This window comes from Daphnia pulex, chromosome 2 (genome assembly GCF_021134715.1).
Source record: "Daphnia pulex isolate KAP4 chromosome 2, ASM2113471v1".
NCBI lineage: Eukaryota > Metazoa > Arthropoda > Branchiopoda > Diplostraca > Daphniidae > Daphnia > Daphnia pulex.
Genome location: NC_060018.1, coordinates 4235874 through 4261587, shown reverse-complemented (window position 1 = coordinate 4261587; position 25714 = coordinate 4235874). Strand labels below are relative to the sequence as shown.

General features: G+C 40.3%; 4 protein-coding genes and 1 long non-coding RNA gene across 9 annotated transcripts; 2 read left to right on the top strand and 3 right to left on the bottom strand.

Moving 5' to 3' along the window:
• Positions 1 to 12: 12 nt before the first annotated feature.
• Positions 13 to 7428, bottom strand: LOC124188344 (ubiquitin-associated protein 1-like). The gene is given in 11 exon segments (XM_046580909.1): positions 13 to 869; positions 950 to 1441; positions 1500 to 1618; positions 3334 to 3481; positions 4910 to 5065; positions 5133 to 5192; positions 5429 to 6157; positions 6222 to 6387; positions 6454 to 6600; positions 6706 to 6920; positions 6989 to 7428. Coding segments are annotated over 7 exon segments (1731 nt in total). The 5' UTR covers positions 5498 to 6157; positions 6222 to 6387; positions 6454 to 6600; positions 6706 to 6920; positions 6989 to 7428; the 3' UTR covers positions 13 to 182.
• LOC124188345 lies at positions 6486 to 8000 on the top strand. Its single transcript, XR_006872312.1, has 2 exons — positions 6486 to 6627; positions 6692 to 8000. It is a non-coding gene; the product is annotated as an uncharacterized LOC124188345 (long non-coding RNA).
• Positions 7866 to 11733, bottom strand: LOC124188311 (wolframin-like). Its single transcript, XM_046580859.1, has 11 exons — positions 11295 to 11733; positions 11078 to 11231; positions 10899 to 11015; positions 10599 to 10821; positions 9613 to 10518; positions 9485 to 9556; positions 9262 to 9392; positions 9003 to 9198; positions 8793 to 8927; positions 8484 to 8720; positions 7866 to 8424 (listed from the first exon to the last, which is right to left on the bottom strand). Exons 1-11 carry the CDS (start codon positions 11413 to 11415, stop codon positions 8038 to 8040), a joined length of 2679 nt encoding a protein of 892 aa, XP_046436815.1. The 5' UTR covers positions 11416 to 11733; the 3' UTR covers positions 7866 to 8037.
• A 19-nt stretch (positions 11734 to 11752) lies between these two features.
• LOC124188309 (cold shock domain-containing protein E1-like) lies at positions 11753 to 18439 on the top strand. Of its 3 annotated transcripts, none has more exons than XM_046580855.1 (14): positions 11753 to 11853; positions 12264 to 13597; positions 13668 to 13847; positions 13907 to 14091; positions 14160 to 14370; positions 14446 to 14678; positions 14782 to 15043; positions 15119 to 15268; positions 15329 to 15454; positions 15514 to 15764; positions 15828 to 16066; positions 16138 to 16353; positions 16411 to 16540; positions 16610 to 18439. In XM_046580855.1, exons 2-14 carry the CDS (start codon positions 13145 to 13147, stop codon positions 16815 to 16817), a joined length of 2844 nt encoding a protein of 947 aa, XP_046436811.1. In that variant the 5' UTR covers positions 11753 to 11853; positions 12264 to 13144; the 3' UTR covers positions 16818 to 18439. The 3 variants fall into 3 exon arrangements, with proteins under 3 accessions (XP_046436811.1, XP_046436812.1, XP_046436814.1); XM_046580856.1 differs by having other exon boundaries at positions 11836 to 12160; XM_046580858.1 differs by having other exon boundaries at positions 11836 to 12192.
• On the bottom strand, positions 18369 to 25167 carry LOC124188337 (outer dense fiber protein 3-like). Of its 3 annotated transcripts, none has more exons than XM_046580898.1 (8): positions 24814 to 25167; positions 23138 to 23314; positions 21072 to 21129; positions 20889 to 20959; positions 20429 to 20502; positions 20251 to 20353; positions 19689 to 19930; positions 18369 to 19448 (listed from the first exon to the last, which is right to left on the bottom strand). In XM_046580898.1, the coding sequence occupies exons 2-8, from the start codon at positions 23271 to 23273 to the stop codon at positions 19371 to 19373; spliced, it is 762 nt and encodes a 253-aa protein (XP_046436854.1). In that variant the 5' UTR covers positions 23274 to 23314; positions 24814 to 25167; the 3' UTR covers positions 18369 to 19370. The 3 variants fall into 3 exon arrangements, with proteins under 3 accessions (XP_046436854.1, XP_046436856.1, XP_046436855.1); XM_046580900.1 differs by having other exon boundaries at positions 19689 to 19822; XM_046580899.1 differs by lacking the exon at positions 24814 to 25167 and having other exon boundaries at positions 23138 to 23332.
• Positions 25168 to 25714: the final 547 nt, after the last annotated feature.

Genomic DNA, 25714 nt, shown 5'->3' with positions numbered 1-25714 from the left:
GATTAGGTTGAATAATGTCATATGTCAATTTATTCCAGCAGAAAAAAGGTGAAGACTAAGTACAGAATCGTTGACATTTGGATTTTTATACTTATCGAAGAACAAAAAAATATTGATTGACTTGAGGACATAAGAACACGAAAAAAAAAAACTAAATAAACATCGTATGATTTTAATGTAATTTACTTTAACAAAAGAATATCCAAGGCTTTATCGCGATCGTGTCCAGCAGCAACAAGCGCAGAGCTAATCTTACCGTGTTCAAATCCTAAAGCAGACAACTGATCAACTAACACTAAATGATGTTCTAATTGCGTTGGTAATTCCTTACAGGGCTTAAGAACGTCTAAAGCCGTTTCTATTCTCTCAATGGAATGGCCCGATTCTTCCAGTTTCTGTATTAGTAAAAGCTGATCAACAACATCCTTTTCGTTGGCACCAAGTCGAGCAATAGCACGAACTGCATTTTCTCTCACAAATCCCATATCTTGTAGCTGCTGGACTAAACGTTTTTCGATTGCGTTCAGTTTCCTTTCATACGGAGATGCAACATCAAAGTTTGGTTTAGGCACTGGTCTTTTTATAGAATCTGATGTTAAACGAGGAGGGGGAGTGCGAGAACTGAGTCTTTTGTCCGTCACACCTGTAAATGGCGGTTTATTTATAGGGGTTTCTCCCGTCCCAAAACTTACGTCAGAGAGGTCTGGGACACTTTTAGCTTGACGTAAGTTTTTATGTGAGATTGCTTGATTTTGGAATTCTACAGGTATAGCGATGTTCCCATGAGATAGCTTGTCAACACTAAAGAATGAACTTTCATTGGGAATCCAATTTGCTGCAGCTTCATATTGACGCACAGGTTGATGTCTCTAAAATAAAAATTATATTTTATTTTCTTTAGTGAAAAATAAAAACTAAAATAAGAAAAATAATATAAAATAATATGTACATTTTCAGTCCAAGATGGAATTGTTGATGGGTTATAGTTCTGATACTGTAGTCCATAAGATGGCTGAGGGCTGGGTTGGAGCAACATGGCTAATTCTTCTTTGTCATTCAAGGTCTTTAATTCCATTTCCTCAAAAGGATTTGTTGAATAACTCTCAAATTCAGCTAGATTGATAGCAGACATGTTTTCTTTCTTCTTGATTTCCACAGTCGAGCTTTGAATTGGAGTAAGGACTTCCATGGAAGCCTGAGTATGTTGTAGCAATTGCCCATTCCTTGCTTGCAAGTTGAGAACACTTAGTGAGGGAATGTTGTTAGTAAGACTGTTCAAGGAAAGGTCTGAAGTGATCTCTTCAATTTCCTTCTCATCGACAGCAGCTTGACTCTCTAAAAATGCAGATACACTTTGCTTTCTTCTTGTAGTCTCCTGTGTATGTAGATCTCTCATTGAGGCTATCAGCTTCAATGCACTTACTTCATCAATGAGGTCAATCTAAAGAACAACACATAAGGTGATCTTTGATCATTTTTTAAATTGGATCAATTCATACATTATCAGAAAATAAATGAGGAGAAGGTTCGAAGCATAATCCAGGCGGAAGTGTGGGTCTACGAGGAGGTCGGTACTTTTCGCTAATCTTTACAGAGACCCCTCTGAGGTAACTGTTGGCTAATAAAAATAAAGAGTTCAGTATAATTTGGGCAAAAATTATGAAATTTTTTACCAGAAGTAACCCCAGAACGATCCATTATTATCACAGTAATCCAATAAAAATAATTCGAAGCATCAGAGTAGAAGAAACAGGAAAGTCACTACTTCATTTGTTGACAAAAAAGGTTTTCTGATGCCCTCTAGCGTACACTTGAGTACACATTCAAGGTTATGCAACTGTGAAATTGAGGTTTCTTACGGTTGCTTTAACCCATTTAACATCCATGCGTGACATGAGGTTCGAATTTTATCACGAACGCTATAATCATAGACAACAAAGTCGTCGTTGTGTATGCTATAATCAATCTTCTTCTGTATTGTATTCGTAATTATTAGATTCAAAATTATAGCTACTCTATAGATATATGTAAGAATAGTATCCATTTTTCTGAACATATAGGTTACGAGCTTTGGGTAGCTGTCAATTTTTTGTCTGATTTAAAATAGTAAAATTATGATTGGCTTGAAACCATCTTTAGTCTTGAAATTTCAATTTTATTTGTGTTTCTTCTTTTATTGACCACTATAGGATGAAATTTGGAGAATGCAAAGTTCATTTTTGGAAATTTTCTGGATTTTCATATTGGTTTCAGACATCAATCTTAGCTTTGCCAATGGTGACTGCTTTCATGGGAAATCTCAGCCATCAGTAAAAGAACCAGAAAATCTTTCTGAAGGTTCCTGTGCTGCAAATACTCATGAAGGAATGGTTATGGTGAGAGGTGGAGTATATGAAATTGGAACAGATGAACCAGTCTTTGTAGCTGATGGGGAGTCTCCTTCTCGTTCAGTCTATCTTGATGACTACTTCATTGATACTCATGTAGTCAGTAATCAAGACTTTGCAGATTTTGTAGAGATTTCTAATTTTGTAACTGAAGCTGAAAAATATGGGAGCTCTTTTGTTTTTGAAGGAATCCTTAGTGATGAAACAAAATCTGAAATCTCCAAAGTTGTGGCCTCTGCCCCATGGTGGATGCCTGTTGTAAATGCTTCCTGGAAATTCCCCGAAGGACCAAATTCTTCTATATCAGGTTTTGATTTTAAATTCTCTTATTAACACCTTTATCATCTAATTCTGAATCATGCAGACAAAATGAATCATCCAGCAATCCACATATCCTGGAATGATGCTGTCAGCTTTTGTGATTTTTATGGGAAAAGGCTACCGTCCGAAGCTGAGTGGGAGGTTGCTTGCCAGGGAGGACTTAAGCAGCGTCTTTATCCATGGGGGAACAAATTAAATCCTTACGGAAAACACTGGTAGTGTTTCAATGTCTACTTAAAAAAAAATGAGTTAGTAGTAAGCCTTTTTTTCACAACCAATCAGGACTAATATTTGGCAAGGTAAATTTCCTGGCGAAAACACTGCTGAAGATGGCTACGTAGGCACAGCACCCGTCGATGCTTTTCCCCCTAATAAATACGGGCTTTATCAAATGGTCGGTAACGTCTGGGAATGGACCATGGATTGGTGGCAAGTAGATCACAGCAGTGAACTCTTAAGGAATCCGGTACGAATTCGTTCACCGTAGTTCGATTTGCAATAATTAAGAGTACTGAAACGGATCTCAGTGAAATATTTATATTTTTCGTTGGACATTATAGATGGGCGCAAAGAAAGGAAAAGACAAAGTCAAGAAAGGTGGATCATACATGTGCCATCAATCCACTTGCTTCCGCTACCGATGTGCCGCACGGAGTCAAAATACTCCGGACAGGTACTAATATCCGCCACCGCACGCGCAAAAATCTTTATTGATAACATTCATTAATTTGCAGCTCTTCCAGTAATTTGGGATTTCGTTGCGCAATGTCTTCCTCTCCTCAAGTGAAAATACTCTAAGAAAGGAAAAAAAAATCCTTGAAATAAACCATGTACAGTATTTCTTCTCTATTTTTTAAGTCTAAGTACCGTTCTTCTTTATTTATTTTTTAATGCTTCGTGAGAACGACCTATTCATTTCCCCATTAACGTAGCTGTCGTTACGTTTGAATTGTTGGGGAGAATAGCCAAATCGATATGTTGGATTCCAAACGATGAAATTATAATGTTGATAACAGAAATAACAAAAATGAAGACTACCACCAAATCATTGAGAATCACTGCCGACCGATGGTTATCATCTTTATTGATGTTCACAGATCCAATCACTAGAAATAGGATACCGACCATGACCTGAATAGGAAAGGTAATTATAATTCTCAATCTCTTGGATTTAACTATCACTACACATGCAAAACACCGTTACGCTATGGGTCAGATTTACGATGTATGCTTAAATAACGGAACGTGGATTGTCTTGCCAAAGTCCAGTGAGCAGCCGGAACTATCGGGCCATATGTTTATTGATGCGTGGTAAAAGTACAATTTTGAGATCAATTTTTCGGCTCTGTAGTTTAAGAATGCGATCAAGCGTACTGTAGCATTGCGAAATAATTTGGGTCTGAGCGTTAATTAAGGCGTTGTGAGAGAACGAGATCTTGAGTTAACCGGCGATTGGATGAGAACTATCATTATATTTACTGTCTGCGGCGAAGGGCATTTTCAAGCAATCAAGTATTGCTATTCCAAGAGAGAAGGCCAATACCAGATAGTTGAGTTTAGAAGTCGACATCGATTTGCAGTTCAAAACGCCAATGGTTATGACGGTAACGCCCAGCATCACCTGTTTGTCACGTTTACATATGTAATAAATTCGCTTTCAACATCATTCAGGATTGGTTCGAACGGGGAATGAATTTTTAACATTTTATTATCCAAATTCGCTATGTAAACGCGTATACATTATTAGGTAAGCTATGTTGTTTCACAGCTAGCACGACTGTTTATCCCTTCTCTTTCTTCCCCCTCACTTTCTATTTGTATCTATTTGACATTCTACAGTACGACTGCCACTGGATCAAAAGCTGCAACCAAAATATTGAGGACAGTAATGACGAAGACGCTGCCCAAGTTGATGTAGTTCAGAGCCAAAGCCGAGATTCGATACTCTTGGATGTGAAGACGACAATCGCGCATCATGTTCAAGGTAAGGGCCAAAATTCCGACGATAATCTATAGATACGTTACACATTCAATGACATTGACAGAATCATGTTAGCATTGGAAACATTCTGATCCAATAATAATTGAATGCACGCTGAGTTTATGTGGCCTTCCCCCTTCTATAAAACCTGCTTTTCTCCTCGTTTGGGTGGGTTGATTACGCCAATAGAACTAGCTTTACTTCCCTTTTAATTTGAAACGAAAAAACCTTCTACAAGGAAAATTAGTTGAGTAGTCACCTGAAGAACGATCGAAGATGAGATGAGAGAAACCATGATGTAATAGAACTCGTGCCGATGTCCCAGCTGCAAAACGTATTTTAACTGAGAAGCGTTAGCAGTTAGCAGTGCAATGTCCTGGAAAAAAACCCATCAAAAGTTAACTTTTTTTAGTGCGATAGCGCTAGTTATTTTTATCCGTTACCAACATTCCCTGAGCGATAGTTTTCTTGGTAGCATATTTGTTGGCATCCAACGTCTTTCCCTGTAATAAAATAGTAGCATCAAATGCCTGTTTGAAAGGTTATGTAAACAAAAACCAATTTGGTTGCCTCTTCATCTTCCCTGTACATTTCCGTCATTGCATTTGCCACAACTAACAAATGATTTGTGATGGAGTAAAATCTCGGAGATATGTTTTATAGTGGACAGCGTTTCCATGGCGATGCAAGAACAACAAACGGAAGATTCGATCACTCGTCGAATATTTTTGAGACTTACCACTGTTACTATCTCCGCCTCACTCGATTGAAATTCCGTTCGACTTCCCCCGCCATTTCCGATTGTCATTTTGATCAACTAGTCCAGTACTCTAGACTTTCAAACATCGATTTGGATGAAACCAGTTTCCCGTTACAATATTTTCACCTATCCACTCAACGTTCGTACTAACGTCTGTCTGCAACAAAGCGTCGGTTGTTATTATATCCAACTGGCGACGCGCGTTAAATGTGGGCGGCCCGACGCACTGGGCCGTTCGTGCACTTGTATAAGAACAGTCGTGAAAGGGTTCTTGTACGGTATAAAAAAATAGGGGAGGGGATGTAGGTCATTTATTCTGTTCGTATTTCCTCCAAATATTGTTGTTGCATTCACAGTTATTCACTAAGGCTATGGGCGCACTCTATGTGTAAAACAGTGCAATCTAATGATTTATTATTGTTTCTTGGGGGGAAAAAAAGATTACAATTACAATCGGGCACATATAAAAATTGGCAGAAGGATTTGCTGATGGAGGGACGAAGAAAAACACGCCAGTGAAAAGGGTCAAAAAAGTTTAAAGTCAAAACAAAAAACTGAAACGGTCTCCCTACTCATCATCGACTACATCAGCTGTCGTCGCCGGCAGTTGGCGAGGCGGAGCCAAGCGGTTGATGAGTGTCTCGGACTGAGGGTAACGTGATATCAACGCTTCAGGTTGACCCACTTCGGCTTTTGAAGCGTCAAATCCTTTGAAAAAATGTAAATGTTTCAATCCTTCTTCGAACGAAAGTAAGAAATGACAAAATAGTACCTGGAGCTTGAACAACGCTAATCAGACAATAACTAAGTTTGTCTTCTAGTTCTGCCGCCACCCAAGATCCTACGGCGATGATGACTTGCGGACTCGCATCGGGATCCTGAATGGGGTCGCCCAATTTGACTTGCTGGACACTACCATCCGGCTTCAGTGTATGTAACTAGAATGGACGACAAAGATTTTTTAAAAGGGTAAGACAGATATTTAAACTAAAGATAATTTTTACTAATAAAGTTGTTCCGCGATGCCAGAAGTAAAGCTCGTCCGTGTTCTTAACCCTCCTCCACGTGCTGTAGTCTTTGCGCCGGAAAAGCAAATAGGCTGCTGAGACGGCTGGATAGCTCTTGGATTCGTCCTGTGGTCGAACACGTATCTACTCCAATGCAAATCATTGTTAAGTGTAGGTAAAAGAAAAGTATAACTTAAATTGAATAAAATAAAGAGTTGATTATTCTTTTTGACAGAACAACTAGTTAACCTGGGAATCAAAAATGTTTTTCATATTAGGGCCCCATGTTTCTCTCCTTTTGAGACCCAAGCTGACGACTAGTTCCTCCGATTCGTCTTGGCGTTCCTCAGCCGCGCGTGTTTGCAGTGCCGAAACAATGTCCCACAGGGCGCTCAGGTTAGCTTTGAGGAACTCGACTTCTTCTTTCAGTTTTAAGTTGGTGTTGCTGCTACCAGCAGTGCGCCCTACGTGTCAGTAATAATTGTGTTATTGTTTCTTCTTCTTCTTTTGTAAACAGACGAAGTAATTTTACCCTGTGCGTTGACGTAGTCGACGACTGTGAAGCACAAAATGACGATCAAGCAGAGTTTCACAACAGTGGACCAAGCCATCTTCATCAAAACTGAGCCAGCGGATCACTATTCGGCTCTAGTGTATCGCTTCGTTGACGTCTCTCTGAATGCTCTACAGAGATTCAACTGTTTGCTTGTTCCTTTTGAGCTCAAAACTGAGTCAAACACGACAGAAAAACCTACTGCCGACTGTTTGTTTTGACCTCTGCCAACCCGAGGGGTGATAACCTTCTCCCTAGCCTCAGTTACCGAAAGCCGTCTGTTCTTCGTTCCCAGCTAAGCAGTTCTTTCCGCTGCCAGATTGTTTACACTAACACAGTCTCCTTCTCCCTCCCTCGATGTCTGCTCCCTTTACCCCTCTTTCCCTCTACGACTTTTGGAAAAAATTTGGCTAATAGAAAATGGCAGAAGGTCGAATTTCAGTTGTGGTTTCTTCAGCTAGCAAAGATGCATATACACTCATACTGCTGAAAATTCAGGTCAATCTATCTCTCATTCTGTGAAGTACGATTATGGAATATTCCTTATCAAACAATGTTTATTAAGTGCTATCTACTATTGGACAAGAACGTGGCTCCCATCAGACATAGCAAGCGATGTCTTTTAAATAAAACGAAAAGCGTTTATTGCAATATATTTTGCATTTGTTTGCCTTAGCCTAGAAGTCTAGAACAGTCTGGTTTACTGCAACAGTATACCTTACTATATATAGTGCGGACCGAATATCAAGTCTCACAAAAAAACTGTTCCCACCAAAAGAGCATTTGATTTTAGTATGGCTGATATAGAAATGTTAACACCTGTGACCACCGCCAAATTTTCTTTCTGAAAAGCGTGTTAATGTTTTTAGGGTTTATTGATGTATTGTAAAATCTATCTTTAGAATTTTTATGACACTAACAGGGATCACTTATGGCACAACAAGATAATTGAATATGAAAATGCTGAACTGGTAATAAAGCTTAAACTTAATTTGTGAGAAGTTATCTGAATAATTTATGCGAAACAGTTAATCGGAACGAAGCAACTGCGTGACGTTAAGTCGTAAGAAATGTGGCAGGACGAAATCAACAGCTCCTTGCAATGCGCGATCGATGAAAATGGTTGCATCCGGCAAGTCGCCAACTGGTTGGTGAGAATTGGATTCCGCATGACTGTTGAATGTGCTATCCGGCTGACACGTCAAGCACTCTAACGAGTTTAGCACCAATTCTGGTTTCAATCCGCCAACTGACGGTGAAGACAGTGTACCATGGAAACGAATTTCTTGACCCGGTGATAATCGAAAGGCCAACTTTTGAAATCGTGGTCCGGCTAGTAATTCTACTGTGAGTGTTTTATCGTCATTATTATCACCAGACCACGAAGCCAGTTGAATCGGTATCTTCGATTCCACCTTCGAAAAAAAACAAATGTATCAGTTCAGTTCCAAAGGGCTATTTTATATGCATGTACCTCGAGACGGAGAGTGAATTTGGAAAAACGATCAACATGGCATAAGCTTCCGCGATCATGATTAAGCTTCCAAAATAAATTACACCGCCTCGAATCAAGTGACTGGGGCAACCCGTGGTCGTGATTATGACAGGGAGGCCACTTTTCTCCAATTCGACATTTCAGCCATTCAAACCATTTAGGCGGGAGCCATTGGAGTAGCGATTCTACAACATTATTTCGGCTTTCAACTGAGACCTGTTTTGACAAAAAATTACAATGATTGCACTGCAGATTGTCTTGTTATTTAAAGGGCAACGAAGTTCTTACCTGACGTACAACTCCCTCCCATTTCACAGTTAAACCACTCAGTGCGAAACACGCCATTTGAACAGAGGCGATAGAAGAACTAGAGTAGGAGCGAGGGGAATAGGAACAAAACTCGTGATAACGTTCCCAGTTGAGCTTTTTGTTTAAAAAAAAAGAGTGAATTATTTTAATGAAATTAAATAATGTACGTACAGCGATCAAATTAATTACCTCCATGGAATCGGAATTTAAATCAACATCATCTAAAGATCCATGGATCATACCACCTGTTCCTGATCGTATAGGAGTCGGAGGAACGGGGGTCGTCGTTGGTAAACCCAAGACGTCTTCGGGAAGTGTGTCGGGAGCTTTTAGGTATTCCAACAGGCGGTAGGTGAGTATGGCTAGGCATAGCACCATTAGTATGCTATAATCGAATTTTGAAAGTAAAAACAATCCAACATGTATTTAATATAAAAACAAGTACTACCTTTGATTCCTACGAGATAGGAACTTAGTCCTCATTTGAACTATGACGATGAGACAACCAACTACTCCTATACCTATCCAAGGGTTTAATCCGATGACAGATCCAGACGAATAGAAGGTAATGCAAATAAGCTGTTGAAGAGATGTTGATTTAATAGTCAATAACTTAAAAATAACCCAAAAACATGGAACGAAGATTTCAAGTTTCAAAACTTGTTACGTACCACATTGACTTTTGTTAACCAATTAGAACGAAGAAGTGCGGCAGCAGCAAGAAAACCCAGACCTCGTAAGATCTAAAAGAAAAGTTGAAGATAAAATGTAACAAACTTTAAAAAAAATTGAAAGTTACCCCATCATAGCCTGATAACTGGAACCAATCGATGGCTAGGAAAAGCCAGAAAAGACTGAGGAAATGCGGTAGTGACCAGGCTAATCGATGGCTGGCATAGTTTAACTGCCTCATTCGTTTGACGTAGAAATAAATCAGAACCAGGATTCCTGCGAATGTGACAACAGTTCCTAGGTGAAAACGAATACTCCAAGGGGAACGGTATAGTTGGATCCAACGCAGTGACATGCTTTCGTCATCATCCGAATAGAAACTCCAGGGGGTGAGATCAGCACGCCAAAGGATCCAGCAGGTCAGGCATAGGATGTCATAGAGTCCAACTCCAATGTGCGAATCGAGACAGGTAGAACATAGTAATGCAGCTAGGACACTTAGCTCACCAAACGGGATCCAAGAACCAGGATTGGGTAAAGTGGAGCGCACTAGATGAAGTGCGGGTTGGAGTGAAATACACAAAAGGGTTGCCAGTAAAAGTCGACCAAGATGATATGGGAATGTACCGTAGATATATAAATTTTCAGCCGTTGCTGGCTCAAGCAAGCGTTGGGCATGCTGAGTTAAAAGCAACGACCAACCATGGAAAATATTCCATTCTCGGACAGAGTGGCATGACTGAACTGTAAAGTATATAGCTGCTGCCAAGGCCAGAACCCAAGAGAGCAAAATTAAGGCAGAAGAAAGTTGCAAGTTAAGCAACACGATGGGGTTGCTGAGAGCAAAGGATACTATATAATAAACGATTACTAGCGTAAACATAAGATATAATGGAAGGGGATGAGTGTAGTCGATAAATTTGCTATGCTTCAGTCGATGATAGAGATAGCTAAGATTTTGTTTGGATCCTAGATTGAGCAACCGTAATAGGGGAGGGAAGTGACCGGATGCGTAAACAGAAGCTGCTGACATCTAAATATCATTTACAGAAAGAAGTAGAAATAGACTATCATTAGCGGATACAATTTGATGATTCGAGACCCTTTGCATACCATGTGTTGTTCACTGATAAGTTCTCCTCCCAAAACCAAAGAAGAAGAATCAGTAACTTGTTTTAGAGCTTCTCCATTCTCAAGCTGTGATTTTTGTTGAGTAGCAAATGATTCCTCTAACCACTGTTCCAGTTGTTTAGTAGTGATGAATTCATTTCCTTGAGCCATATTAGTAAACAATGTTTTGGCCCCTAATCTTGCTGCTCTCTCATGCTGTGACATACTGGAAAAAAGGTTTGCAATGGAAATGCATTAATAAACATTTACAACTAAGGGTCGTAGTGAATTTTGACAGCATACTCTAGGAAGGAACGAATTTTATGGCAATTGTTTTCTGTGATGCCCCTATTGGTTTCAAAACATGTCTTCAATAATTCTGCTCCTTCATAATGCCCCTGATCAGCTGCTTTCAACAACCTGAAGGTAAAATAACTATGTGAGGAATTTAAATTTCAAGCAATCAAATTTCATAACTTTACCAATGAATTGCCATTTGATCGCTTTCCCCACAATTCTCTGAAAGAAACTGTTTGGCTAGAGCCACTTGGCTGTGGCCACAACCTTCCTCTGCCATCCTTAGTCGAAGTCTCTGTAGTGATCCATGTGGACCCTCATGAAGAACCCATTGTTTCCCTGTTATTCAAATTAGCTATAATTATGTGATTAACTAAAATTTCACAACGTTCATGTAATTACGTTTCAGTCGACCGTTTGACGGGCCACTAATACTGGTGTTTGCTGGGGGACTTAGTCCGCTTTCGGACACACTATTGGTAGACCCGTTATTCAAGTCGGATTTTGAATTTGTTGCTGCCATTTCAAAAGACGTGACGAATAAAATACTACTCAGAAATAATTACAAACCGATATAGACATGATTTACAAATCCTTATCTTTTCACTTAACATCGAAACTCGAAAGCTCACCGCTCATAAAACCGAAATTTTCGTCTGCTAAAACGATATCAACCATCAAGGCATCAACAAAGTATTGATTAATTGAGATTGTATCACAAAATCAATGCCAATTTTATTAAAATTCTATAGTTAAATTCAATTTTTCATTAGATGTGTATTCCATTATTTAATGAATTCCTTACAAATCCACATGCTAATCAAAGATTAATATATTAAGATCAGTACCATCTAAGGCCACTATGGCGCTTTCGTCTTCGAAGTACTTTGTAACGCTACGCGGGGCGCTTTCGTCAAATAAGTTGTATCATGGCGGCTAGTCTGCTGTGCCGTTGCGTTGGGTAAAGAAATATTATTTTTGGATTTGTGTTAGTTCGTCAAATGTGATCGTATTTATAGTTATTTTGATATAATCCCTGTTGTCGATAAACGATAAAAGAATATTGAGGGAATTTATTTTATTTTATCACGACAACGTTTACTGTACGCTTATACCATAGCATTACGTGAACGCTTATTTTCCGGTGGCATGTTCAGTAACAAAAGTAGCCCAAAGGCTTTGATTTGACAAAAATCGTTGATATGACATGATCACTTTTTTTGTTGGATTTTGAATTAGTTTGGACTTTCTGTTTCACAACTTAAATTGTAATTTAGTTCCTTAATCTCTTGGCATTTATGTAAATTTTTATTTATTTTTATACCACGAACAATTGTTTCACTTTGTGACATTGTTTTTGTGTATTTTCAGATTACTGTAAGAACCCTACACCCAAAAGAGTTGGTCACCATCTTGAAATCGAAAATAACTTCTAGTTGAAGACTCAGCGTGCTTTCAGCAAACAATACAGCCACATTCATCATTAACATATTTAAGCCTCCCATCCATCTACAGTTCTTGAACATCAGCTCATTGTTTAGTGTTATTCCCCTCTCTCACATAAGAAAAACATAAATATCTCTGTCTCAAGCCAAAAGAAAACTTTCCTTAGATATTGTGTTCAGATCTATTGGCCTTTTGAATTTCACCTTCTTTGGAACTATTGTCATTCATATCTGTATCCCAAATTGGTGTGCCAGTGTAAGTGAGTGTGATTGTGTGGTTGTTTTTAAGGGTAAGGGAGTAATTGCTGGTAGGAATTATAGCCCTTAACAGCAACCCATCAAGGAAAAGGCTCAGGTGTTGATCCCACATCCCCTCATTGTGTTTGTTATCCCCATCCTTTTGTTTGCTGGTTATCCTCAACCATTGGTTGCAGTGACACTTTGAGTTCCAACTAAAGTCTTCTATAAAACCATTCAATTTCATTGTGTTACCAAAAGAGTGTTACAACCAGCTGTAACCAGAAACAATCTCTTGAGCTAGGAATTTACAAGCAATTTACCATCGTTGCCTTATCTGTGATATTGTTGTCGTACATTAAGAAAAGAAAAGAAAAAAAAAAGTTAAAAATAATTTACTCAAAAACAAAACAAACAAAAAAAAAAACGTATAGTGTGTGCCCAACATTTGAATTTCCTTCCTATTTTTGTGAGTGCTTAGTGTAAATCCTCTATTCTGAAATCATCCACCTAGTTCTGTTCCTGATCTTTCCCTTCGGCGACCTTCCGCTCTAAAAAGTGCGAAGAAAAATGTCGACGAATCCACAATGGAACTCATCTCTCTATTCTCCCAAGTCCGCTGCTCCGGCTTCGCTCCTCGGATTCGGCTACAACGGTGGCAGCAATAGCAGCAGTAACCTCTTGTCGTCTTCTGGAGCTGCAGTCAACGGGTTCAACAACTTTTCATCATTCGGGCGTTCAAACTCTGGCAGTGGAACATTTTTTGCCTCGCAGACGAACTCTACCAGCACTCAATTTTCGATCAACAACGGCCAAGGTGGTTCAATATCACCTACACTTGGATCTTCGTCTATCGGGCACTTTCCCATTGGCACATTCAATGCTAATTCGGCTTTTAGTGAGGATACCATCAAGACTTCGCCCGCTGTTCACGTGGGCAATGGAAACGTGCATCGTGACGGAGGTTCCAATTCTCCAAACAATCTCGGCAGTAGAGAAACGGGAATTATCGAGAAACTACTGGTATGAAACGTAATTTTATTTGTTTCCTGGTCAGTGTTATGTTATAATGATTTTATTTGTTTCGTCTTAGCATTCCTATGGATTCATTCAGTGTTGCGAACGCCAAGCTCGTCTCTTCTTTCATTTTAGTCAATTTGACGGCAATATTGAACACTTGAAGATAGGAGACCCTGTTGAATTTGAAGTGACTTACGATCGCAGGAACGGGAAACCGATTGCCAGCTCTGTTTCTAAAATCGCTCCTGAAGTGGTATGATTCATTTTCTTACTTTAGACAGCGCTGTTATTTTATTTTAATCGTCCTACCAGGTATTGAGTGAAGAGCGCGTAACTGGAACTGTCACTACCGAATTGGGAACTGGCCAACAAGGGCGCATAAGCTACGAGAATCGTGGCGAGTGCTTTTTCTTGCCATATGGAAAGGATGATGTGGAAGGAAACGTGACACTCTCTGTTGGTGATAAAGTCAGCTTCCAAATTGCCACTAGTCACAGGTATCTTTATGCTTTCGCGAAATGATAATGTTAATAGCCTTAACATTTCGTTCTCTGTTTTTCTAAAGCGGTAACCTGGGAGCTCGTTATATCCGCTTGGAAAACCCGGCTCATCCAGTTCGCTACCAGGGAGTGGTTTGTTCTCTGAAAGAGAGCTTTGGATTTATCGAACGTGGTGATGTCGTGCGCGAAATCTTCTTCCATTTCTCTGAAGCCAAAGGCATTGCTGACACGATGGAACTCGGTGACGACGTTGAGTTCACGATCCAAACCCGAAACGTGCGTTGCGTCTAGAGAAAAAAGAAAGAATTATGCGAGACCTCTAATTGAATTTTTGCTGTTTTATCTGTTTAGGGGAAAGAAGTGGCTTGCAGTATAATCAAGTTGCCTTCCGGAACTGTCGTCTTTGAAGACGTCAACCCTGAAACTCTGAAAGGCCAAGTATTGAAACCTTTGGAACGCGGTGCAAATGTTGCCGCTCTTAATACGGAGCCACTCTCTGGCAGACTTCGCTATCGTGGACGTGATCGTTCGGAGGTAGAAATTCCATTTGGTGATAAAGATCAAAAGGGCGAATATACACTCAGGTATATCGATAGATTTAGTTGGCCTCCATATGTTTTTTTCTTGCTCCTCCACTTTCAAGATGGATCAATAATGAAACTGAACTCATTGTTTATTATGCCCCAGACATGGAGATTGGGTCCAGTTCAATGTAGCGGTTGATCGCCGTGATAGACTGGAACGCGCCACCAATATTGAGTTGCAGGACGAATCATTTGTGGTCTCGGGTGAGAAACGTGAAACCGGTGTGGTAGCCGCTGTCAAGGAAGGTTATGGCTTCATCAAGTGCGCCGAGAGGGACGCTCGGGTCTTTTTCCATTTCTCTGAAGTAATTTCATTGGACGAGGATGTCGATCAAAATTCCGAAGTAGAATTTACGATGTCACAGGTAGCAAAATTCTTTTAGATAATCAGTGAATTGATCGGGAATTAATCGAGTGGAATTAATGTAATCTTGTTAAAGGATCAAACGCAACCCAACAAGCAAAGCGCAGTTCGTATAAAAGTGCTGCCCCCAGGAAGTGTGCAATTTGAAGTGATAACTCAGCGAAACATAGTTGGAACTGTTACCAGAGAACCGTCAAGCAGTTGGGCTCAACGCAGTCCTAGTCGGGTAAGATCGATTGCCTTATCTATTTTCTGGGAACAATTTCTATGATATATTGTTACTTAGGTGAATGGAGAGAGGTCAGCTGATGATATGGGGCTGGTATCCTACCAGCTGAACGGAATAATGGAGCATGTGCCCTTCCAGATGAGAGAATGTGATGTTCGTAATAGCCCGCGTCTGGGTGATGAGGTAAGCGCGTGCTTTAGAATTTCCTTGAATCGATATTTTTATCTTTATGTTCGTTTTAGGTTGAATTTGATTTGGCCCAAGTAAAACGCACGAAGGAACACATCGGTCTGAATATCCGTATAATACAGCGTGCCCAAGTTAGCAAATCCAGTAACAAGTTTTCGGAGAATGGAGAGAACAACAAGAACGATGCGCAACATACAAATGGAGACGCGAACAAAGTTCAAAAAGGATTCATTGCGTCGTTGAAGGATACATTCGGGTTCATCGAAAACCTCTCACACGATAAGGAGATATTCTTTCACTACAGGTTGGGTTTTTGTTTATTTTTATTTGTTAAGACATCTTTGACATATTCTATTTATTTTGGTAGTCATTTTGATGGGGATGCCGATTCTTTGGACCTGGGTCACGAGGTTCAGTATACTCTTACAGGTAAAACCCCTTCGTCGGGGAAAATATCTGCTGAAAACGTTAAGTTGTTGAAGAAAGGAACCATTGCCCGACACGCCATCGAGGAAGAGATTTTGGATGGTATTATCGTTCGCCCACTGAGAAACGTTAATCCCGACCAAGCTCAATATGCGGGACTAGTTAAACTAGGCGCTGACAGTAATGACTTTTTTTTGTTGTGATTGTTCAAAGTTCAATTTAAAAAAATAACCCAACATAATTTATTTTAGTGGATGCTGAAGAAGTGTCTTACGAATTTGGAATCACGAGCTTAGCTAATAAGAAAGACTTCCTCCAACGTGGCGATCAAGTTCAATTCCAAATCGAACGAACTGAGGACGGCAAAGAAAGAGCTACTCGTATACGTGTTGTTCGTAAAAAGCTTCGCTCTACAGTTGACGCTATCAAGGGCCAGTTTGGATTCCTGAATTATGAAATGGAAGATGGTATGCTTAGTTTAAAAATTAAACGTGAACTATCAATAATTCAATTTAAACTTGTAGGTAAGAAGCTTTTCTTTCATCTTTCTGAAGTGAAGGATAATGCAACTCTTCAACCCAACGATACCGTCGAATTTGTTCTCATTACCAACCAACGTACAGGGAAATCTTCGGCTTGCAATATTGTCAAAATGTAAGTGCACACAATTTTGCTAACCTTATTTCTTGTGCTCATCATTGGTTGTTGTTTTATCAAATACAGGGAAACCCAACGTCCAGATTGGTTGGCTGCTCGTCTACGTACCATGTCGGTTGACGAGAACGGACCCCGCTTCTATGTGCTTCGCCAACCTAAAGGTCCGGATGGTACTCGAGGATTCAAAATGGCACCTCGTTCATCGGTATCTAGCAATGGCGTATCGTCCTCCAAGACCAATGGCGACTCGTCTGAAGCTGTGGGCAATGCCTGAATGACATCGAATTGGTTAAGCTACAACTTTGCTGTTTCTCTTTAACACTTCCCTCACTCAACTATATCTTCGTCGCTGAACAAATAACGAAAGAAAGAAAAAAAAACCAAGCATGTGGGAGGAGTCATAATGAGGTTCTTTCCTTCCCCCCCCCCTTCCTATCGTTTGAGGTAAAAAAAAAATAACGTACAATTCACAAAAAAATATCAATATTTCTTCTCTTAACAAAAAAAAATCTACTGTAACGTGTTCGCATCGAGGAACCGACTGTGATGGGGTGGGACTTCAAGCGTGTTTTACAAAATTAAATAAGCAAAAAAAATCTAGTAGTGTGCGAACTTGGGTGTCGTGAATCTTTTTTTTATTATTATTATTATTCCTTTTTTTTTTCTTTTTTTTTCTTTTTAAATTGTGAATCAAAGCATCATTTGCCATATAATTATGTGGGATTCTCGAGAAAGTCAATTTCAAGTGCTACAAATAAGCAGGCAGGCAGGTTGTATTGAATTATCCGGACAAAATCGCGCGAACGTTCTTTAATTCCTATCATTGGGACGAAGGATTTGTCTGGTCGCAGTCGAAACCCGTCGAAGAATGTTTGGCGTCTAGTCGAGATGGGCTGACGAAAAAAGAATTTGAGTAACTGAGCTAGAGGGGCGAAGAAATATTTTATTACCACCGGCTTTTTCAGTTAACAGAATTATCTACGCCCTCTTTCAGGATATTACGTTGTGGCAGTATCCTCCACTGCTCCCTCCCTCTCCCTTACCTTCTTTATTTCTGGGTGACTCTTGTGAAACGTGGCTCTCGAATAACTTCAGCATGCAAAACATTTAATTTTTCTCGTTTCCCTCGAAATTAGGTCCAACTTTTTTTTTTCGATGAAATTCCGTTGTTCCTCTCCGATACCACTGAGTCGGGCGTCCAATAAAGTCCAACCCAAGTTTATGCAATTAAAAATAAAACGGTTATAACTTGGCGAATATCTTAATTCAAAAATTTCTTTCTTCCAAGGGAAAGGAGAAATTTCAATTTTTGTTTTCGTTTTCGCCTTTCTGTTCCCTCCCTCTTATTAATTTTTCCATTCAAATTGTGTGATGCTCACATTTTCTGCTGTTTCACTCCGCTTACATATATACCCCTCTTCTGAAAGACGTTCTTCACCATTTGTTTTGTCAGTTGCAAAAAAAAAGGAAGAGAAAATTCTGCTTTTCCGGCTTTCGTAAACCAAAATCACATACGCAGAAATTATAGTTGTGTAGTTTCGGTTCTAATTTCTCTTTTTATCACTCTCTCTTATTCGTTCTTCTTCAACTTGTGTTTGTTTTCCCTCTCCGTCACCAAACTTAGCCCTAGCGTGTTCTCTCCCGCGCTCCAAATTCTATCCCGAGTTTTCTGCGTTAGCTTTCGTTTCATAGCCAGACAACGACAAAAAAACAAACACAATTTCAATAAGAATCGTGTGCTAAAAATTATGTGAAAGAAACCATCGAAATGATTGATTGATCAAGGAAGTCTTGAGATAAAATGAAGAAAAAAAAGAGAGTGAAATTCCATGTCAACAACCTGCGAGTTTATTAATGTAGCGCAACATATGGCCAATACAAGTGAAATCATTTCAACTCGCAAGTTAAGAAAACTAATCACTCGATTTTTTTTTTTGCTGTTTTTTATTTTTATACGCAGTTACGTGTGTATGTCTTGGTGCGTGTCTTAAAAAAAACCGAAAAACATCCGACCTGCCGATTCCAAGGAAAAGTGAATCGTCGAAGGACATTATGAATGGCCGCAGATGTTTTATTTATTTTGAAAATCGAAATGGGTGGGCTCTGGTCGGTGAAAGGAAGAGAAGCGATAACTACCTCGCAGTATCACAGTAGAAAAAAAGAAATTGGAAAAAAAGGTAAAATAAAACGTTTGCAAAAATTGGTAAAGCGGCATTGACCTACTACCATCCCCAAGAAGAAAAGGAGCGAACTACAATGATGCAGAATAAGGAATCGTAAAAATCTACCAAAAGGCACAATGGCTATGTAACTATAAAGGGAAGGAAGAAGAGATGGGATCGAGTGTCAGAATTAGCATTTAACGTTGTTTCTTTTTTTATATGTTTACAAACTAACAAAAGGAAAAAAGGAAGATCTAGAGGAGGGAGAAAAAGACGATAAAAACTCGGTAGAGCATCTGCTGCAATCTACTAAAAAAAAAGTACCGCACGTCTAAAGCTTGGACCAAAGTCATCAAAGTTTCACATAACTTATGTTGGAATGTGCATTTCTGGCAAGGGGGAGCCATCAGTTGGGGGAATAAGCGCGAGGAAACGGAAAAATTTGTTTTTCAAAAGGGAGTTTCAATTTCAATTTTTGTTGAAGTAGATTCAAGTCGAAGGGAGAGGTTATGTCACGACGTTGAATTTGATATGCACGCACGTACACACCGGCTGCTGGAGACACAGTGTAGAAGAGAAGGGGGGAAAGATTGGCGTTGATTGAAGTCGAGTCATCCTCTTAAGAGTCGGCACGCCCCTCGACGGTTGGTGTTTCGCCTTTACCTTCACAACCCTTTCAGCTTGCCTAAGTAGGGCGAGTGCTTCATGCCAAAGGTGTGAGCGGGACTGGACTCCTGCTTTATCTGTATTTGATGGTACAGGTCAAATAAAACACAAAAAACACGGGAACAAGATGAGTTTGAGACCGTAAAAGTAAAAGTTGAATTACTTCAAGGAATTTGGCGGGGCAAAGTTCGTTAAAGACGAACGGATAAGGACGGATGGGTTTTTTAGTGGCAAAAAAAGGGGGGGTCCGGGTTGTGTGTAATTTACGGGATGAAAAAAGTTTGGGACAGGTGAAGTTTTTAAATAAAAAGTCTCACCTTTTCCGGCGAATGCGCCCCTGGGCCTGGCTTTTGAGTTTGGTCTGTCGGTATGTTGGTGCGGCTGGAGATGGAGTAGGACGGCGAACGGGCCTTGTACTTGTCCTGGTTGCCCGACTCGTAGGCACCTGGACCTGGGTTGAGAACGCGTTCATCGATTGGTGACTTGCCTCGTCCAGAAATGGAAAAAGCGGGAGCCAACCCGGTACCCAAGGCAGGCGGCAGAGAATAGGCATTTGGAGCTGTGCACGTTTTTTCAGCACAAGGATCAAAGTAGTAGTAGTAGGGAAGCACACGCAGGACGGCACGACACGAGTCACCAAAACACACAAAATGTATCAAGCCCAGACAAAGAAGAAGAGTTCAAAAGACGGAATCGATTTCGCCCCATAACGACTGTCATGGAACTCGTTTCGATTGCCAATGCGGCAATCGAAAATAGTTATATGTGTGTCGAAGCAACGGAAATACGGTATTGACGCATCAATTTTTGAATAAAAGCTGCACAGCACGTAATCGTGTTGTTATATACGACATTATGTGTATGTTAACATTGTCCTACCTGGAAGGTTGTCTTTGCGTTCGTCCTTCACTTTAGCCCCGAACGTGAAACTCGGCGACGATTCTCCGACAAACTTTCCTCCTTTCTCCGGATTGTAGTCTCCCTGTCAAGTCAATACAGTTTTAGAAATGGCAACTAAAAATAGATAGACAATAAGGAGAAAAAACCAAAAGGATACCGGTGCCGGCGTGATGTCGTGTCTACTCTCCTTCGGACGACCGCTGATGGAAGGAGCCGGACCGTCATCTTTACCTAAAATGATACGAGGAACACAGAGAAAAGAAAAAAGGAGAAGACCAATAAAGTATGACGAGAACGGAAGGACCAAGGCCAGATGTAATTTTATAAAAGGCAAGATCAAACAAACACACACACACACAGACAAAGCTAATAATCTACCACGATACAAAGTGAAACAAAAAGAACGTAGGAAAATAGAAGCCAGTCAAAATGAGTCTTGCACACTGTAACAGGTTGCAGTGCAAGTTGTAGTCTAATGAGGGCACTTACCAGATTAGGAGTCTTCGTCAGATTACATTGTATGCAGCGAATGAAATGGTTTTTGGGGGCTTTATATTTGTCAGACAATTTCGGCAAAAAGAAACGGAGGAGCAAAAATGTAAGATAATGACGGTTACCTTTGTGATGAAGTCGAGCGACGTTGTACTGGCCGGGACCGGGACCCAAGCTCGTCTTTCCCGGGTTGTGCCTTTATTAAAGAATTTAAAAAATTAAAAAAATTAAGTCTTAATCATCCTTTGATATGGTAGACATTCATTACTTTGCGTGAAAGAAAAGACTGGAAAATATTTTTTTACTACCTAATTCCAAAACTGAAAGCCGGTGCCCTTCCTTTAGTGGATTCGCTGGTGCTTTTACCTGTAATTTAAATTGAATGATGAGTTAGTTATTATTTCCTCGTATCCTTTTCTTTGTTTATGTCCACATCTCTTAAAAGTTTAATTTCGTTTTCTTTAGACGGGACGGCTACGAAATCCTTCAAAATATGATGAATGGTTGAAAGATGAGAAAGACTTCTTGCTGCTGGTGAAGCCTTATTAAACAAAATGCCAAGTGACAACGAGAAAACTAAAACGTGACCGTGGTGGCACGGGCTGTTGTGTACACCGAAGACTATTCGACGAATAAGGCAATTATACTAACAATGAAAGCACCACAAGCCTGTTTGACTAGATTAAATGTCTGCGTTGTCTTTTGACTTGAGTTTCATCTATTTCCCTTATGAGGTGTGATTTGGTTGGCTGTTTGTTTGTTTTTCTAATTTTTTCACGCTATGCAAGCAAAGAGACGGCGTCTCCAGTGGGCGAACTCTCTGACCATGACGTATCACTTTTGTACCCAGTTTCTCTCTCTCCCTGCATGAAAACGGTACACTGGATTCATCAAGGTGAAGAGACTCACCAAAGAAAATGCAGCCACACAAACAACAACAACAAAAAAGAACCGAGAGAGAAAGACCCAGACAGACCGAGTCGTTGCGTGACTCACCTGGCCACAACCCACACGCAGCAAATGAATACTCCCTTCTCCTTATTAGATTTACTACAAGCTGTGTTGTTTCTCCACTATTAAATCTTTGTTTCCTGATGTTTTTCTTTCTGTGTTTAGTTTTTTTTTTTAAACTTGTATATGTATTTTCTGCTTTGAAGATCGAGATGATAAAAAACAACAACCGATGCTACGTTGTCAACGAAATCTTAAGTGGCTTTGGGACTTGTCAAAAAAGAAAGTCACGATTAAATATTTGTTTTAATTGACCATGTTTCCGTGGGAATTTAAGAGTTTGGATTGCGGAACAATTAAAAGGCTTGTTATCTTGCTGTTCAAGTATAAATATTTTGTAAATTCCAGAAAAGATAACATTAAATACCCAGCAACGCTGTGTGAACAACGTGCTCGGGCCAGTTCTTTTAATCAGTTGCCCATTGTTTCTGATGACGTCGATGTTGTGAGAAATATAAAAAGAAAACGTGGTCTACATTTTTCTCTTCTACTTCCGAGTTGGTTGAACAAACAATTTTAATGGCAACAGATGAACTTTCAAGCCAGATGTTGTGGAAATCCAGGCCAATTGTGAAGATGACAAAACGGCTTTGTTATCGAACAACAACACCTCGTGTGTGTTTCCAAGTGTGTTTCAATCTGACCGCGTTTTTTTCCAGCAATAATAATAACCCAGTTGCCAAAAAGTAAACTTTTGTGCTGAAGGCGAAGGCGATTTGCTTTTTTATTATTTCCACGTGAGATTATCCTGGCGCCATTTTCGAATCACCCCATCACCGTTTATGGGCCACCACCAGTCGTCAAGTAGTAAGTCACTGTTTTCTTTTCTTTCTATATGTAATTTCACGACACCATTTTGGTCGTGCTATTTTCACGCATATTCATCGCTTGTGGGGAGTGCCACGTTTCTGTTGTTTCATCATGCGAATTGATATTTTTGTTTTTCATTTTGATCGATCTTGCTCATCTTTATTGCCCAATTGGTAATAGCCTCGAGGGGCCCAGCTATAAAAGTCCATGGGCCGAATCCGTAACGAGATTATACAGATTTTCGATGATGCACTTATACAGAAATAAATGGATGGTTTTAATTAGCGCGGAATGAGTGAAAGGTAAAGAAATGGCGGCGTGGTGGACCTATTCCTTTTTCAAAGTGTCTGATATCCACGTCCTCGATCAGTCCACGTCATGAATGGTCGAATAAGAAAGGGGGGGGGGGGGTCACTGCATCTAACGATACCGCATTTGTATTTCTAATACCCATGGCGTGTCGAGGTCTTATAGGCGAACAACAGCACAGCCCAAGATGAACGTGCATGATAATAGGAATTTATGTTATTTGTTGAATTGTTGTTGTTCTTACCGATGGTTGAGGGCAGGGCCACGGCTGCTGGTCCCGGTCCTTGGAACTCTGCGGCGATCGGTCCGCGCCTTAACGTCAAGGCTCCGGTCGATCCTCCTCCGCCTCCTCCGCTACCGTTGACCAAAGCCGGCGACATGTTGTTGTTGTTGTTGATACAGTCGATCTGTCAAATCCTCCCTGCGCCCGTCGTAATGGATAGCGTCCGATTTGAGAAAAAGAGAAACAAGAAACACGTACGTTAAAGATGGCGGGATGTATTATTCTACAGCGTGATGATGGAGTTGCTGCTGCACACACCACCCTCCTTTGAGAAAAAAAAACCCCTTCCTACACAATTTCCCATCACCTGGGAGCCTGACATTCTTTTGCATGTTGGCCAGGTATAGTCGTATACAGTTTGTTTTTTGTTCTCCGACTGCAGTTTGATCAATACGCACCGGGAGCCAACGGTACTTTTTTCGGGAGTAGGATTCGTGAGTCGGAGAAAAACATACAAAAGAATGACAAGAAAGGTGTTTTCTCTCCCCCCTCCCTTCTTCTTATTTTTGATGATATCAAAGCTCGGCTCATTTCTGCGTAAAGTTGAGAAACAAGTTGCATCGCATTCGACCCCATTGCAAATGTTTCGAATGTTTGATGAGAAACTTGTCTTGATGACATTCAAATGCTTCATGCCAAAGTCTTGTTTGACGACGGCCAAAGATCCATCGGAAAAGCATCAGTCGACTTTTGTTTCAAGTGTTTCGAACTCGGACGGGAAGTTGTCGGCTTTTGTCAACTGTTGACGAGTGTCGTTATCTCTGGCGACCATCGCTCGAGAAATTTATCGTTTTAGTTCCAACTGTCACATCTCGCAAAAATGAAACAAGTTGCGCAATGTGGATAACGTGGCTCTACATGCTATACGAAGGCTATGCTTTGATCAACCGAGCTGGAAGGGAAAATACTTACCATAAATGGATTACGGGAGGCGACCATTCTCTTTTTAATTTTATTTCCCCCTCAATTTCTTTCATTTTTTGTTGAATTTTTGACTTGTTTATTGATCTCGGCCGATGGCACTCTACCTGTCGTGTGTCACCTGATCGGGGCCTCACGTGTCTGGTCACGATAGACATTGGGTCGGATAATAGACGAAAATAAATTTAAGAAACCGTAGCAAATCTTGTTTAGAGAAACCTTTTTGAAGAAAGATGTTATGGTAAATCATGGAAAAGTCTGAAGGAGGGAGAGCTTATACGAAAAAAATAAAGCCTCGGGAGCCAGGAGTTGCTATTGCTGGAACACATCGGCCTTGGCCAGCCAACTTACAGCTAATCAAAAGCCCCTTTTTTTTCTAAAACCCCCAGCTTTAACACACACACAAATAACTGATAAGGTTGGCTGTAAATTTTCTTAAGTCTCGACACATTCTCTCAGCTGTTACGCACTTGTCGCACAGTCTCGCCGATCATTTTTCTACGCCCCTAGATTGGAGCTAACGCCCAAGAATAAAAACTGCCGAAAAATTTCCTTTGTATCCTTTTTTTTTTTTTTCGTGAAAAGAAAATAGGAAAAAAAGAAACAAGAAATATTACCGGTCAGGGTGAAACCGGTCACTCGACCACAATTATGGTATGATTGGTAATTTTTGTTGTTTTCTTTTAAATCTTTTTGTTTGAATATTTTTAACTTACGAATGAATTAAAAGAATGAGGTTATCTGTGGACGTCGATCGTCTGGGTTTCCGCGTTGGGACGGGATCGATGGCACCAGGAGTTTTATTTTAAATGGCGGTTGCGCGGACGAACAGTGTTGAATCAAAGAAGTGTGTTGTTATTGTTGTTTCGTTGGCAGGAAAGCAGAAAAAAAAATCCACAAGGCCAACGTGAAAAGAGATTTGAAGAAAGATGGGATTTCGATTGCGATGGAAAGAACGGGGAGGTCAAGATTGAAAAGGTGAAAGAGAGAAAGCTAGGAGCCGGTGCGCAAGTTGTATGTGTGTGCTCACTTGAGGACGACTCGATTGCAACTGAACCTGGCGCCAGTCCACTTGGTGGTTCTAAAACCTCTTGTGTCCATATAGAGAAATGCAGAGAAGGAAAAAAAAAAAAGGAGGAGAAGAGAGAGTGAGATAGACGAACAACGACTTACACACACACACACAACTTATTCTAGAAATTCCCGCAAGGCAGAAACTATCATGACGTCATCCCAGCTCGCCCTCCCGTCGCGGTCTCCCGGCCGTCCAACATAGCCATAAAGAGCAGATTAAAGAGAGCACAGTAGTGGGATAAGGAGGGAGGTTATACGGGAATGGAGGGAAGAGAAAAGAAATTCTTGTAAAAGATTTAAACATAAATGATCAAGACGTGGGGCCTTCTTCCTCATATTATAACTCTATATTGCCTAGCTGCAATAACGATCGATATCGTGTCATGTTATAGGCTTTTGATCTTTCTTTTCTTGGGGCTTGTCCGATGGAAATGGGAGATTACCCTTGTATAAATCTTTATAGAAAGGCTTTGGTACTATCGGAATTCGATTACCTGCAACAACAGTGGAGTCAGGTAGGGGGGGTAGAGATTGTATAGGTAC